Genomic DNA, 17369 nt, shown 5'->3' on the forward strand with positions numbered 1-17369 from the left:
GCTGCGGAAAGGCAAGCTGCCGCAGGGAGAAACGCGGCGGGAGGGGCGCGCGTTTGGGGCTCGCACAGCAAAACCCTTCAGTTACGGCAGTGGCTTTCCAGCCGGAACGTGAAGCCCAAGATAGGTGCTTTAATTGTTTTAAATCAAGATTAATCTCCCAAGTGCTCAAAGACAGCAGAACGTACGCCAGGGCTGAAAATATTCAGCCCCATCTGCCGCCCGTATGTACTGTGAACTACAGGGTATCCAAGAAAGGGAATCACCAAATCGACTTCAGAAGAGTGGAGCTATCTACAGTACCCCAGATACAGACTGATTTTTAATTCCTTATTTTTATTTTCTTTTTTTTTTTTTGACAGTGATGGAGCTATTGGAGTCAAAACCCCAATCCACTCCCGGGAAAAAAAAACAACAAAAAAAATCAACCAACCAACAAAAAAAAAAAAAACAAACAAAAAAAAAAACAAAACAAAAACAAAAACAAAAGCAAACAAAAAAAACAAACACAAAAACAAACAAAAACACAACAACAAAAAAACCAAAACAAACAAAAAAACAAACCAAAATAAAAACTAAAAACAAAACAGAAACAAAACCCAACCAACCCACCCCCCCAAAAAAATCCAGACAAGGATTCCAAGCAGATATAACTAAATAACTACCCTGCACTGCATAAATGACCCTGTGCATCACATTCACTACGTCAACTTTACCTTTTTTCAAACATATTATCACGTGAGAAACTATAGCAGGTTTAACAAGATTTATTTCCCCTAAAGAAAATCTAATCTGCTTTAATTTGATCACCACACAAGCCAAAGAAAGGATAGTTGCCAATAAACCCCAAAATAATTAAAATAGCTGGTGTGCTATCCCGCTCTGCCTCTCGGGGCCATACCCGGGTACCAGCCCCACGTATGGCTCAGGGACACACCACCGCTGAACTACAACACCGAAACTTTCGGTTCTGAAGTCTGCAGTTAGTGCTAAAGAGAGTATTCACGTACCAGGAGAAAGTTGAGCTCCCTGGGATGTGGCACACCAATGCTAGCTGGAAGCAGTGGGGGGGGGGGGAAAAGTGGCAGGGAAGAAGATACATAAACTTTGAAATTCAAAGATACCAGTTGTTTTGTTTTGGTTTGTTTTTTTTTTTTTTTGTTGTTGCTGTTGGTTTTTTTTTGTTTGTTTTTTTCAGTGAACTTAAACTGGCAACACCTTACTAAAAGATTAAATATCTTTTGTCCATACAAGAATACTGTGAGATTTTGAAAACTGCTTTTATTTTAACCATTCTGAAAGGTCAGTGTTCAGTAACAGAAAATACAGGCATTCAGATTTCTCTCCCAATAAATAAAAGTAGGAAGAAAATATTAACCCTTGAGTGGCATTTTCTTGAAATCTAACTTTTCCATTGCCACTGATGCCTCAGGTAAGTCTGAAGCTGCGGTTATGGCCAACATGAATTACCTTCCTCTTCCCCATTACATTTTTGCATAATAATCTGCTCGGCAGAGGAGCAGCACATTTCCAACCAAGGAAAGGAGAAAAAAAAAGAAATATCACACACGTACATGAGAAATGCATGGAAAAAGTGCAGCCAGTGAATTTTGCCAATGGGACAATATTAATTTAGAAATACATACATCTTTAACTGCTTAGACAGTATACACAGTATCTGTTTAATTGGAGAGTGGGGACACATCGGCAGTTTAGACCATGGTGGAGCTTCATCATGACTGCAGCCAGGTACTGGCTCTTCAGCTGATGCACAACAAGAAGGGTGCAGGACAAGATGAGGAAGAGGAGATGAATGAATAAATGGATAAATATTCTGGATCTGGAAGGCAGGTGGAATTGGGAAATACTAGTTTCTGATAAGCACACACAACCTTGCTTCTCCTCTTCCTGATCTTTTCTCTCACCCTTTTCACCATGAGGTGATAGTTGTCTTTTCTGTCACTCCCTCTTAATACAAAGAAATTTCCAGCCTTATGCATGTCTTATAATTAACAAAGGTTGCTCTGATTAGTTTCCTGATTAATTATTAACTTAATTAGGTGTCATTTGATTTGTCCTTTCAGCTCCCTCCATTCTCTATTGCCCCCCCACACACACCTTCATCATTTGCTATTTCATCAAGCACTCAGTGATTTCTCTCATAAATACCTATCCTTTGTGATCCTCTCCTGTGCCCACAGGCACCTTCTCTTTCTGGTCCATGCCACCACAGCCCTCGCTTTCTGCTTTCCTCCTCCTGTTTGTGGTTACAGTCATGTCCTTCTGCAGGTGAAAGTGCCAGCCACCTCGGACCGTGAACTGGGCCTGCCCTCCGCACTCCAGTCCCCGGAATCATCAGCACCGCTTTAAAGATAAAAGCACGTAACGTGTCGCAACATTTTATGGATGTGCTTCTCCAGAAAAGCAAAAGTGGTACAGAGCTGGTGGAAAAGCTTTGCACTGTTTACAGCCTCCACAAAAAAAACCCAAAACAAAACAAAAAAAAACAAACAAAAAAAACCCCAAACCACACCAACCCAAAAAACACTCCAACAAAAAAAAAAAAACAAACAACATAGATGAATCCAATCACACCGTGGGAAAAAGAAACAAAGCAACCAACCTATCCAAACCCAAACTAACAAAAAATATCATACACAAAAAACTCCAAACAAACATGAAACTGTGTTTTACAAACATGAGATGAAACTCATTACCTTGTAGTTTAGCTCACTCTACACATGTAAGTATTTCCACCTTTTCTGATACCTCTGTGGAACTTACCTAGACATTTATATGAGCAAAATTAAAGGAATACTACTAACAGAAACATCAAATCACTGATTATCAATGCTAGTTATAGGTCTTATCAGTCTACCACAAACCACACATATCTTTCCTCTACTGTGTTTGAATCACATCTATAGTGACATTTTCTCCTTATTTCTAGTCCCAAATGAGATTAGTTGAAGGGAAGCATTGAGCCTGGTCTCAGGAGAAAACAAGGTAAGTTGTGCACCTCCGGATGAAAGAATAGGAGCGACTGATGAAGACTTTTTTCACTTGACATTGTGAAGAGACTGGGATGTACTTATGACTGACAAGATGAAAGGCAGAAGTAGGGTAAGAAAGACACATAACAGGCACCTTTCCCTGCAGGTAGGCGTCACTACCAGTTCATGCACCAGTTCATGCGGCAACATATCAGCTCCTGATACAAGTGCATTAAAAACCAGAGACTGAAGCTCACACCTCACGCCAACAGACACCTCCTTTCTGCTTACTGGTCTCTCAATCTCTTCATACCACACTCTAGGATGTACTGAGAAGATATAAATCCCAAATGGCTTCAGAACGTGTCCTTTTGCCACACACAACAAAGTTGTCTCAATTTTAATTTTTATTGCATGGACAGAGAGGTTGACATCAGGGGGCTGAGAGGGAAGATGGCCAAAGATTCACATCAGAAATCTACAGTGGTTACTTTCTTCCAGGTTATTCCTCACTTTTAAAATCCTTGGTGGCCAACTGAACTCCTTCCATGGTGGAATCAAAGTAAGAAGTTTCTGAAATAAAAAAAAAAAAAAAGAGATTCTGCTGAAATACCTTAACAGCACAAACTGTAGAAAGACTTTAACGGTTGCAGATCTGATCCTCAGACTGAGTTCACCTGCCTGATTTTTAAAAGACTCTTTCTTTCTCATACTAAGCTCTTGGTTATTTCTTTAAAAAATTAAAAAGAATGGAGAGGAAGGAGATGATGGAAAGCAAAGGAAAAGTTAAATTAAAAAATGCAAGGAAAATGGAAAAGGAAGAGAAGAAAACTTGGTTGTCAAAACTAGAGACAGTAAGGACCTAGCAGTCTCAAGGCTGAAAAATTAGAACAGTAACACGGTGGAATTTTCTTTTCTCTACACATCACAAACACTATATAATGAAGAACCGTTCAAACAATACTATAGCATAGCTACATCTCGTACTTGTTTTGTTATGTTGCAAATTTTTCCCTTGTTACCTTCACTCAGGAAGCACCAGCACAACCCAATGGTTACACTTTTCTGAGAGCTCCAGAAACACTACTCTGGGCAGTTCTTATCCCCCCCTGGTAATTATACTCTCTGCTTAAGTAAGTTTTAGGCCAGGTTTTCCTGGGAAGCACTGCAAAAGGCAGGTGAAGTTTTCTGGTGATAATTCTGTACTATTTTTCATGCTTCATTTTGTTTAAAAATAGTGATTAAATGTCAAACGGTAGAGAAAACATTTGTTTATTATTGTTGTATCAAAGTAGCAGCTGGAAGAGGTTTGGCCATGGGATGACCCCTCCGCTTCAGAAAGAAACATGCCAGCTTTTATTTTGCAGTAGTCCTGCAGATAAATGCTTAAATTGTCACAGGGTTTTGTCTTCTTGTTCTGTGTTTGTATGGCATCTGGCCCTCATGAGTCCAGGTCTAAGGAGAACTTCTAGGCACCAAAACAATGCTGTTTTCACTGATCTCAGAATATTTTTAAATCAGGATCCCTTACTTAATTTCCAGAACAAATATCAGTGTGCTGCCAATGCTGCAATAAGGAGCTCTTGACAATTTGAGATTAACCCTGTGTTTTCACAGAGAACCACCACCACTGTTCACTCTCCCATTTGAATAAAAACATCCTTACACAACACGAATACAGAAGCATGGTCATCTGGCTAACAGATCAAGTTGCACTTGGCTAGTAATGCTTAGTTTACTTTCCAGTCTAAAGGGACTGAAATGATTGTATTAGCTCTCCATTTATCTTCTATGATTTTAAAAGCTTTTGTTAGGAATGCCTCAGTTCTGTTTGCTGGTTTGTTTTTTGTTTTCTTTTTTTTTTTTTTCCCCTGACATTTGATGAAATCAAATCCATTTCAACATGTACAGTTGTTCACTTGAGCAGTTTCACAACTACTCTGGGACACCATTCCTGGCAAGTCTGCTTTAATTAGCAACCGTAAGAGAATGATTTTGTGGTGAGGAAAGACAACTTTATTCCTCAAAACCAGGGGCACCACTGACCAGAAAAACTCAGCTGCCTTTTACAGTACTTACACATGCAGACTTCAGAGGACTGCTAGAACACCCATGGGGGGTCTGGCCAGGGGTCTGCGTTGCCCGATATCTTGTGCCTGACAGCGAGCACGAGTCGACTGACAACCCTAAGAGATGCTTTTTGCTTTTCGCATAATTTAAAAAAAAAAAAAAAAAAATCAAACCAAACCAAAAAAAAAAAAACGAACGGCAACATCCTAACATTTGTATAAGCTTAAAAACAGCCTTCCAGCTGAAGGTGTGGTTGCAGGCGATGCAGGTCCCTGGTACCAGGGCTGACTGCCACCCAAGCAGGAGGCCCTGCACATCCTCCCCCTCACGTCTGCAGCGGCACAGCCCCGTCGGCTCCCTGGCCCCAGCTTTGGCACCGAGCTGGATCTTACACAAGCTTACCTAAATTCACCAGCCCGGCAGAAAACTATCCATTTGTTTCCTGGGGGGGTTAGCAAGTTAGATTTTAGCCTTCAGGTCAGCCAGCAAGTGCCGGAGGTGACAACGGGAGCAGGGCTGGGAGGAAGGGCGCTTCCCGCTTTCAGGCAGCAGCGAGCTATCAGCCCAGCTCAGCCCCAGGGAGCAGCCCAAACCTATCCCACCTCTGGTGTCTCATCCTCTCCTCCAACAGCCATCAGGACTTTCCCTGACTCATTGCAGATGTTGAACTGAAAAAAAAACAAAACAAACAAACAAAAAACCAAACCACAAAACAAAACAAAAACCCACAAAAACTCCTGACTAACTTCTCTCCTCTTCCCAACACAAAGCCCTGAGCAGCTTAGGCATTCCCAGGCTTTGCTGAGCGCCAAAGCCTGGTGTGAGGAGGATGGGACCATGAGGCTGGGACCAGGACGATCCACCATTACATAGACTTCACCTGCAAGCAAGGACCTCCACCACACCACCTCAGCACAGATCTTCATTACCAAGTCCTCCTGCGCAGAGCATGGAATGCCTTTTTGTCGTTTGTTTTGTTTTTGCTAGGCCACACACACACTGGGAGTCTTCCACCATGGCAAAGCACACATTGCTTTAATTCTGTATTCCCCAGAACTAACATAAAGCAGCGCAGCAGGGTATTGGGCTGCAATGTCACGTAACAAACTGAGGTTTAAGGATGTTTTGTTTCAGACCAGCAGTCAGTGGCTGGCTCACAAAGGCACAGGGCTGCAGGTCACTTCTGCTGCGCTTGAGTCAAGCAGGAGAGGAAGGCGGAAACGGTTTTGGAAGTAACAAGGCAGACAAAGCCAGTAAATGTAATGGAAAAAAAAACCAAAACCAAAACAAAACAACAGTTCGTTGGATTTAGCAACCAGATAAAAGGTATGGACAATAAGACAGGATACTCTGCTAGCGTATGTCTTTCCTTTCTTGCAGCACACAAATTAAAAAATAATCCATTTCCAGATTAATCACATTTTCCTTCAGGAAAGAGAACAGAGCTCTCCAAGTTTGTTTAATTAGCATAAAAACATTTTAATCAATAAACCTGGACATTTCTGGGTAGTACCTTACATTACAAATCCACACCGAGACAGACAGTCAGTATCATAGGATAAAAATCTTGCCTGTGGAGTGTTTACATTTGCAATATTATAAATAAGTAGCTTATAAAAATTCGTGACTAACGTAGGCCTAAGTATTTGGTGAAAATATTTTTTTTATTTGCTTTCCAAATATTTTAGTATTTGATTATGTAGGAGGACAATACTGTTACCAGACGTTCTTGCTGTTGATTAAAATCTGTGCTGACAGCACCTTGCAAGATCGGTGCTGTCTGTACTACATGGCTCAGAGAGATTCCCCACATCCTCCTACATCAGTAGCTGGTACAGGCTAATCAGCAAATGACCTGCAATGTCATTTTTGTTATCAATGATATAAAAATGCATATAATCAAATTAACCCCCATTCACAAGGTTTTAATTCCAAGCCAAACTATTCAACCACTTCATCTCTATCATGAACCTCCACTGTAAAAATCAAGAGACCTTCACAAATGTCAACTTCTGTTTTTATAACTGTCCCAACACAGTGGGTGTCCTGCCTCTTTGACTCCTTCTCCAGCCATTGACTCGTACTCAGGTCAGGCACAGGACATCGGGTGACACAGACTCCTGGCCAGGCCCCATGTGAATGATATTCCAGCAGTGCCTGTGACATCTGGATGGGAATAATTTAAGCCTCAGGATCTGAAATTTTTTTTCTGGCTCAATTTGCCCATTGCGCAAGTTATTCTATTTTCATCTACCTCAGTTTACTTGTTTTAAAACTACAGATTAATCCATTTTCCACTTTGGAAAGAACAGTTGATAGAAAATGATACAGAAGTTAAGCTAGCATTTTCCAGCTGAATCCAAAAGTCCTTCCTTTTTATCACAAGACAAACATGAACACAATAGCATACTTTCTAATACTCAGTAGCACACTTTGTTATACCAAATGAAAACATTTATGAAAAATTAACACTTCACTGTATGGAGTCCTATTGCAACCTGCTGCTGATTCTCTACTGAAAAGCAGAACTGTCACTTTTTCATAACTTGGTGAAATACTGTTTTATTGCTCATACAGTTCTCTTCATACATAGACCCTTAAGAGAGTCAGCATGGCTCTCCATGCTGAAGAGATGAGAAAAATAGGACTGAGATGACATGACTCACAACAGATTGCCACAGTAATCAAACTGGGAATAAAATCCAGCTCTTAGGCATCCTAGACCACTGCTTTCACCTTACCAGGCAGATTTGACATTTTAGAAGAAATTCATATGGCTTTAATAACAAAATGCTGCATTCTCTTTTCCCTATTTAGGCTTAAAAGAAAACCCTCAACCCTAACTTGAAGAAAAAAAATCAAGTTGGGTGATAATAAACACACCTTCAAAATTATAACAATATTCTTTAGATGTTTGGACAAATACAATACAAGAATGAACTGCATTCAGAAAGGTGACCGATTACCTTTCCTTCACGCAGAATTTAAGATGGTCAGTCATGACTGATGAAACACAGCATCCAGACAGCCTGTGCTAGTGTAGGTAATGATGTTCTCCTCTATCACTCGTTGAAACAGCTCCATTTCTGGAAGTGTTTCAGAAGATTCTTGACTCTCTTGGGAATTTTTATCTTCAAGACTAATATCATCTAAAAAATAAACAAAATACAATTACTGCAGCCAAAGACACCTGAAATTATCATATGTTGTCTGTCATTTATATTATGTCAGGATAGAGTATCTCTAGAAAAAGCTTTTATTTCATCAAATACTCTTGATTTTGCCTCCTAGGTGGCAGAGAGAGAGAGAATGTGTGTTTGTATATTCTTCTCCTGTTTTAGACAGCAAATCCTATCAGTTTGCAGGGAGTTAATACTAGGTATTTTTAATCTCATGTTATGGAACTTGTGAAATTATACTAAACTAATACAGAAATAATGGAAAAAGACAACCAGCAACCTTATGCCACAACCTCCGCGCTGCAGGAATTAATGCATGCAGAAGTCCAGAGCTTCCCATGGACCCCGATATCTCTTGCTGCTCAACTGTGTGACCTATTATTAAGCTGGCAATTTTTAGTGATCATTAAATTTAATTAAGTTGAAGATGCTTAACCTTTCAGAGAAATAAAGTCTAAAGAAAGACTTCATGCTAAACATCCTTCTGATCTGGAATGGGTAAACTTGAGCTAAGTATTGGATTCATTCCATATGGGAAACTTTAAAAGGCAAGGAATTTCAGCACTTGCATCAGGAAATGTGAAGTGATGATTCACAGCAACCATAGCTCTGCCACACTGTGCACACAATCAACGGAGGCACAAATTCATTTATCACATCCTAGTGCTTTTGCATAGAGAGGAGTGTTATCACTCATTTGTGCTGAAAACCTTCACACTTCAGGATTAACTACTTTCTCTTCTGAACAAGAAGTATTTTATACAGTTTTTGTATCACAGAATACACTTACCAGCCAAGGTATTTCCATTCTGCAATCCATTTGTTTTCTGTTTTTCCTGAAATAGATAATAACAGTTCAGAGAAAAGAAGAAAGTATGTGATGAGATTTTGTTATTTTGGGAAGGAACAAGGTCCATGTTCTATTTTATAATTACTATTTCATTGTATTTACAGGATTTTCCTCATTTCCACTACCAGAAACTACAGTGCTCCTTAAATAAAAACAAACATTCACAAAACAACAGCCACGGTGGGGAAAAAAAAAAAAAAAAAGTAAACTGTAAGTTAACACTTTCTAACTAGATAAGGAGAATTAAGTTGCCATCAGTCACTCAGAATGACTTCTCTACCACAGTTCTTTGTAGAAGTAGCCATGAAGAAGCCACAGGTAACGGAGGATGAAATTTGCTCTGATTATGGGAGAAAACCATAAAAAGGAAAACAACTGGGTGATGGTAGGTTGTACTTGATGAATGTAGGCCAGCTCAGGACACAAGTATCAATGAAAAGGTGGTGTTTTGTTTTGTTGTTGGGTTTTTTTTGTTTGTTTGGTTGGTTTGTGGTTGGGTTTTTTTTTGTGTTGTGTTTTTTTTTTTTTTTCCCCTTCAGCTACTCTGTATACATTTCTGAAGCTGATCTTTCAAAACTTGGATCCTACCGTGACCTTGAGCTGGTTCTGGAAATATTCAAGAGTACATAAAACATCCATCTCCTCATTGTGGGTATTAAAAACCAATGCCAAATTTACTAGCAAAGAACATCATCTTGCTTATGAACTGATAAATTCCTCTTAACACCAGGAATATTGGAAAGCCTTCCGAAATCCCCTAAAATTCGTACCTCCACAGAGGTCTTCCACAGTAAATAGATCATCTTTGAAACTTTCCAGTCAAGAGGAACTATATAATCATCTGGCAACAAGGATTCTGCAGAAGAAAATATTTTTTGCAGTTGAATGTTCAGATCTCTCCATAGCCAAAATATCACTGAATTACAATTTTTGCACACATTATACATACAGACTTTTTAAAAAAATCAGCACATATTTAAATGAGCCAGCGGCAAAGTCAGAATTTAGGTTTTCTAGAATCTAAGGCCAGTGCACAGGGGGAGGGGGAGGGGGAAGGAGATTTGGTTTTGATTTCTTTTTTTAGGCAAAGTCTTTCCTACCATACTTTCATTTCCCCCACAGACTCCCTTGAAACTAGGCACAAACAAGAAAAACAGAAAGCTTCCAGCCCATAAATTCAACAAAATGCAACGTAAATATCAACATTTAAATTTTAAAATTTTTAATTATAAGAATTTTTGCAATATGACTAGGGAAATTACTTTCTAAAATATTTTAACTCTAATACAGTTTAAGAAGCTGGAAAGAGATTATTGGTAGGAAAACAGACTAAAATATATTCTACGCTTATATGAGGATCATACAAGCAAGTCTGTCAACTAAATCTTTCATTTATAAATAACCAAAGACACTTATTTACCCCAAAAATTCCCCTCCAAAATAATTTAAATAAAAATTGACTGGACTGCCAGTATTGTAAAATACTACAGCTCAAATGTGTACATGAATAAATAGTATACAAATAAATAGTCTATCAATACATAACAGACCACAAAAAAAGCACAAAAACTTTTGAAATGGTAGGAAAACTATAGTCAAATGAGAATGTGGCCAGCCTTCTGCAGAGAGCAGTTGCAATTTTGACGGAAAAACTCCAACAAACAGCAATCACAAGCTGGCAGGGCCTCAGAGAGGTAGCGGGGTAGGCTTGTATTTCTTCAAGGTTATTTCCAAAGGAAATTCATCTAAACACCAGAGAATTTCACCTGTTACTGAGTCTAAGAACAACATTCGGTTCACTAACCTATTATTTCTGAATGCTTGTTTTTAGTTTTTTCCTGGAATATCCCTGTTTTTAAGTCATGGCCAACTCCCTCTAAGATGATGAAATTTAAGATCACAGATACGAAGACTCACCAAGCCTGGAGGACAAAAATGTTTTACATGTACTATCTGAGGACATCAGCAGTACTTCCTTGCTCTGTTTCAGCTCTACATGGCAAGTTCTTTGGTGTGTGGTGCCAGATTTGGGTAAAGCAGCACTGCAGGTCCTTTGGGGACCAAGGTGAGTAATGCTGCCAGTGTCAGCATCACAGTTCTGACAGATAGCATTGCCACAGACTTTTACAATAAAAACATATAACCTTGAGGTCAGTTTGGGCAGATAAACAGACATAAGCTGCTCCTCAGTTGTCATCTTAAAACTTTCATATGAAAATACATGCTTAACTTCAAATTCTACTGAAACAAACAGGTGTAGAGGTCTGTGTGCTGAAAAACCCATCTGTGTTGTGGTTTGTTGGCCAAATCAAAGTTACTGTTTCTCCACTGACAAAATTTGGACCAAAGAGAAGTTGCAGAACTTTACGCACAGGGAACGTGGGTCTTTTCACTGCTGCATACACAGCACTGTGTCCTATTTCCAAACAAATTTCTGTTGCTGTAACCCTGCAGAGCTGTAGCCAGCATTAGCCTGCAGGAGATCTGGAAATCATGGTTGCCACACCCAGCTCCTTTGAGGACTGATCATCATCCTCCTAACTGCTAAAGATGGTTAAACCAAAAGTACAAAAATATGACAATTGGAGCTGTGGAAGGCAGCTACACAACACTGTGACAATTCTTAATCATGCATGATTAAAAGAAGGTATTTACTATCATTAAAATAAGGTATTTACTATCAGAAAATACATCTTGTAAGTTTGATATTCAATTTCAAATTAAAATAAATTTGGGGAGAGATTTTAAACAGTATCTAAGCCACATAAGAGTGTACGTAAACTTAACTAAATAAAGGAATGCTAATATATTACCCAGGTGGAATATAAAACCAAACATGCAACCTTTATACAAGAGCACACATTTTGTACCATGTTTTCATTTAGTTCTGTAATCAACACGATAAAGTCTTACTCATTAGCATGTATTAAAATATCAGCAAGAACTTCATGCTTTGAATGTTAGTAAGTTTTTTTTTTTTACTGAAAGACTGCAAATATGAGGCCAGACCAAACAGCACCTTTGACAGAGACAGAAGAAGATTTTAGGTAAAAAAAACGATCACAAAAGCAACAGTGATTCTTTTCAGTAGGATTAATATTTAATTGGTACCTGCAATAAAAATAATTCTCTAATCATAGGGGGTTTTGTTTGTAGGTTTGTGTTTGTTTTGTTTTGGGAGAGTGTTTTGAAGTTTTTTGTTTGTTTGTTTGTAGTTTGGGGGGGGGGATGTTTTGTGCTGTTCTGGGGGTCTGGGTTGGGTTTTACTTTATTTTACATCGGAGTAGTAAGAAGAGTATTACCCAGTGGAAGACCTGGAGAACCAAAGAGCTGCACAAGTTGAAAAGCAAATCCTAATGATAAGGGAAGTCCCAGAAGAGTACATTTCACATTCACATCTCGGTTATCTTCAAGCTGTGAGGCCTCTGCTGGCTCAGGGTCATTTGCTTCATGCACATTTTCACTGCAGCTTGCCAATATACTAGAATCTTCTGGATATTCAGAAACTGCTTTAACAGAAGACAGAATATCTGGTTGGCTATTTGTAACCTCTGAAGAAACTTGCTCACTCTTGCCCTCTGTTTTATCAACTACCTGTTGTTGCTTAAGAGTTCTAGCTTGCTCCTCCTTTGTCCTGGAAACTACACAAACCCTGAAGGAATGTTTTGGCACAGAAGAAGACTGTCCCAAATGAATGTAAGAAATATCATGTAACAGAGTATCTACGTCCGGGGTGGGTAAGGAATAGGTTGCCTCAGTGCTACTGCAAGGTGCAGAATATTCCCGCAACGCACGGTCCTGCTCATGTTCCTCTCCACAGTCCTTGCTTAGGAAGCTCTTCTGCCTCACTTCCAAAACACCTTTTTGGGGAACATCATCTTTTATTGGGACTTCCTTCCCTCCCTCTGTACTACCAGCAATCTGTCTCGGTAGATTAAACTTTGGTGCCAAGTTGACAATTCTTCTGTATCTTTTCCCCTTTGATGTCATTGGTGCAGCAATGTTTCTTGGAACATTTACTTTACTCGAACACTGCATTAAGGTGGCCCTGGCTTCCACAAGGGAATCAAAGTGCACTTCACCAGCCGGAGATGCCAGTAGACCATTGCTTATTACGTTGCCAGCCTCCTCCATTACTGTTACCCGATGGCTTTCCTTTACCAATCCTTCATTTGACTGATAGCAGCTTAGCTGTGTTGAACTGTTCATCTGAGTCTGTTTAGGTTTCCTCGTTTTTTGGGGTCTTTGTTCACCCACAAATTTATCCTCAGACCAGGAAGAGACAGAATCTTCTATATCAAAGCCCAGCTGCAATTCCTCAGGAGGTAAATTAATTGAGAAAAAAGCCCAGGCATTAGAGCTATTCTCTTCTGCTTTTAACGCACCTTTGTCCTCTGTGTTATTAGCAGGCACATTATCGTGTATGTTTGAATTGTAACACTGAGAGATTTCTTTTTCCTCATTTAAACTTAACAGTTTAGCTTCAATGTCAGGTTCACATGTAATTTGATGTGATCTGAGTTTGTTTTCTGTGCTTAACAGTGGCATGTTATAACCTTCAGAGACACCTTCTATTTCCTGGATGGAATTTTTATCATTGCTTATTTTTAAGAAATCACTTCTGCAAAGATTTTCTTTGGGCTTTTGATTTGTTTCCTCATCATCAAATGCATTTTTGGTAAGGCTTTCAGTAGAAAAATGTTTTACATCTATAAGAAGCGAACAGTCACTTTCTACAGGCAATTCATTTTTCAGTGCATTGTTTGACATCATTGAGACCTCAGACACAGTGACGGGAAAACTTTCTCCTGAAACCACTGCAGCTTCTTTTAGGCTTTCATCATCATCATTAGGTTGCTCTTCACAAACTGTTACTGGGTCCTCTGGATCTTCACTGAATGTACACTGTGATTTGCTGTTTTCTTCTTCTGAATCATCCTCTTCACTTTCTGATGCATCCTGGTCATCTGGAACTGGACAATGAGCTGCTCTGCCTAACATTTTCTTCGTAATTTCTGTATGATTGCCTTTCATTTTTTCGTTTCTTTTTCGTTTTTTCCTCTGCTTTGCTTTTATCAGCAGGTGCCCATGGTTCTTCTTTAAAATTGTCTCCCTATTTGAAAATAAAAAAAATTGAACAGAAAAAAAAAATATATTTCAGTAATAATGTCTTCATGGCATTCTATTTGAAGAATAGGTACTTTGTTAATATGATGATCAAACATAGACCATCTGGTTTTTTAAATAGATAAATTCTCAAATAAAACCTTCTATTGATTAAACAAATGTACACCTCACAATTCAGAACAATCTTGAACATTTTAAAACAATTTAAATAAACATAGCTGCCATGTCATTAATTTAGCTTTACAAAAAGTATCACAAATCATTGCTAGACCAAACAACATGTTTCTGGATGTCTTGATAAATGATGTTTGAATAACAGATACTAAAGAGCTACTGCTATTCTGAAATTTCAGTAAATGTCATGCTGAGCAGAAAGGTCCTAAGCGGAGGACACAGTAAGAAAATCTCATCCATTAAGATTAAATGGACAATATATATAATAAATTGGACTCAAATTCAAAACATGCTAACCAAAAATGTGAATAATGTAAAGGTACGGTGACTACAGCAACTCTGTTATTTACTGCTCAGTATATTATGTGTGGATGCATATGCATTTGGAAAAAATATTTCATATTTAAATAGCAACAAAATAATACACTACAGAAAAATTAACACAGTTGTAGGCAGTTATTTACAATTCATTTTGCAGCTCTTTTCACAATGTGATCTTTTTGTCTACATTGCTCATCCAATGTAACCGATAGCAGCCCTAACAGTGACTTCCCTGAAATCTTGATATTAGCCCTCCAGCCAGCTAACCCTGAAACAAACACACATTAAGAAAAACCTAGTCCAGAAATCTAACTTCTCCCTGTGTAACTCTTCAGAGACAAATGAGATTTTCAAAGCTAAGTTTGACTGATAAATCTTTGTACCAAAGATCCGCTCCCTTTCTGCAATTCTTCACTTTTCTGTAACCCTTTGTTCAGGATGGCATTTCACACAACACACTAAAGCAAACAAAGCAGTAGCTAGACGAATTATAGGGTAAAATTATTTATTTTCTAGGCATTCATAGGTAATATAAACTGGTTTAAGTGATGTTTTCTGAAATTCTTAAGAAAGAAATTTAAAAAAAAAAAAAAAAAAAAGAGGATGACTGTTCATGTGGAGGGAAAGCCAGTCAGTAGTAGGCAACCTGCGACCTAAAGGTCACCTGTGGAAAGCTATCCTTACCCTTTATTCATTCTTCAGTTTATTCATTGTCAGTCTCGTATCTATTATTTCTAATTTGAACTCTACTAAGCAAACCCTCCTAATTCTCTGAGCATTTGAAGCTCAGCAGCAGACTTTTTGGCCTCAGTGTAGCCAGAAAGTCACTTGACTGGAAGAAGATTCAAAAGTCTTGGTGCCTTGATACTGCTGCAACAAGCACTATGGATCTGTGAAATGATCTGGTCGGAAAGCACTCAAATTTTATTGCCTTATAACGGCCTCCAGATGAGATATCCTACCAAGAAACGGAATCTCCTTCAAATGTTGGCATTTAAGTCCACATGGTGCTTTTCTCCAAGTAATGAAAACTGACTTCCCCTTTTCTAAAGTCAGTGTATTTTCAATACAGCGCCCTATGGTTCAAGTGCAGATGTCTATACTGCAGATGCTGGAAGTTATACAAGACAAATTCCACCCCAAATTCTGCTCACAATACATTCCCCACTCAGCAACATGCCTCCTTTCTCCCATCAGACAGTTTTAGGATTGAGCAGATCTTACTTGGCTATTGAATGAAACATCTGCAATGGTAGTTGAAGAGATTAATTTCTTACATATAACCCAGATTTGCAGAAATCATATACTAATCCAGATGATATCTTAAATCCTGACATTAACTTTCTTCTTCCATGATGAAAATTCATGACTTGAAAGTGGTTTTAGAGGATGACATTCTCTGAATTTTTCAGAAGCATAAAACCCCTTACCACTGTAATAGAAAACAATATCCCATTTTTAATGTAGTAGGGAATAAAACAGAGTTGTTCAACAATCCCAAGAATAATTTAGTATTGTACCTACAGGCCATAACAGCTTTACAGAAGTGACAAGCAAATTGCCAATGTCAGCACTGGCACAAAAAAGAACGGACTTTTCCAGTCTTGCTATTATTGTAGCTATACTCTTGTTTACCACTCACTTCTCCCAGACGTGAATTTGTGCTGCTGCTGATGGAAGTGAACTTCTCTACTATTGCTTCAAACATGTGTCTGGTGCCCAACTCCTGAAGCATTTGACAATGCTTTCAGGACAGTCCTGACAGAAGCTTTCTTAGGCTAGGATGCCACAACAAAAGGTATTGTAGAACTCCGCAGAAATGAGGGGAGAAAAAAAGTCTCAGGTGTCAGCACATTTATCTCCTCACCATTAATTCTGAATCAGGAAGGAAAACCACACTGGGCAGAATTCACCTTAGAATGCAAGAACAGCAGGAATACATCCACCATATAACGGGAGAACCACCTGGACGATCCAGAGAAACTAACAGCTGTTACTGCACTAGAATTGTTGCGTGTCAAAATAATAATGAATACAAATGTTGGTCCAGGCTAACGATTTAGCACACCTGGATATGACCTTCAATAGTGACATTCAACAGTTCATAATAAATACGACAACTATGACACTTCTATGCTTTAGAAACATGGGAGGTTTTATAGCAGTTCAGCAAAATTAGTTTTCTGAAGTTTTGGATTTCCTAAACAAAGGACTAAAGCAAAAAGGAAAGCGATGAGCTACTAAATGCAGAATAATAAAATTTATTACTTTTCTAGGCAACTTCAGCTTTCCAACTGATCCTAAGAAAATACTACCCCAAAGAAACACTCCAATGCAGCATGATGGCATAGCTAAAGATATCCTGCTTGGGGTATAACCAGTATTATGTTAAGGCTTTTTGCATTTAATTAAGCAAATTGTCTACTAGTTTTCTTTAGTTTTATCTTATTTCCTCCTCTTTTAGTCCACCTACATGCCTTTTGAGGAGTTTTCCTTATTGTAAGGCCACATGGTACACAAACACGGAAAATTCAAGAACCAGCATGGAGACAGACGTGTCGTCTTTACAGGGTTATTTGCTAGTGAGTTGTTTGTAAACACATACAACACATGCAAAAGGGAAAAGAAAATAGGTGCTATTTCTGTTTATATTTAAAT

General features: G+C 38.7%; 1 protein-coding gene across 6 annotated transcripts in view; it reads right to left on the reverse strand.

The window, feature by feature from the left end:
* Nucleotides 1-3384: 3384 nt before the first annotated feature.
* The window catches only part of LOC104356071 (NEDD4 binding protein 2 like 2), a 50145-nt gene continuing 36160 nt past the window's right edge, over nt 3385-17369 (reverse strand). For 3 of the 6 annotated variants that reach the window (XM_032982904.2, XM_032982903.2, XM_042793361.1), the window contains 5 exons: nt 12392-14202; nt 9860-9945; nt 9030-9075; nt 8027-8209; nt 3385-3563 (listed from right to left, as the gene is read on the reverse strand). In XM_032982904.2, coding sequence (XP_032838795.2) covers nt 8058-8209; nt 9030-9075; nt 9860-9945; nt 12392-14202 — 2095 coding nt within the window. In that variant the 3' untranslated portion in view covers nt 3385-3563; nt 8027-8057. Of the gene's footprint in view, nt 3564-8026; nt 8210-9029; nt 9076-9858; nt 9946-12390; nt 14203-17369 lie in introns of those variants that run through there. The other 3 variants (XM_032982905.2, XR_004405668.2, XM_032982906.2) reach the window with 3 other exon arrangements.

This window comes from Tyto alba, unplaced genomic scaffold (genome assembly GCF_018691265.1).
Source record: "Tyto alba isolate M040663 unplaced genomic scaffold, T.alba_DEE_v4.0 Super-Scaffold_2, whole genome shotgun sequence".
NCBI classification, from domain to species: domain Eukaryota; kingdom Metazoa; phylum Chordata; class Aves; order Strigiformes; family Tytonidae; genus Tyto; species Tyto alba.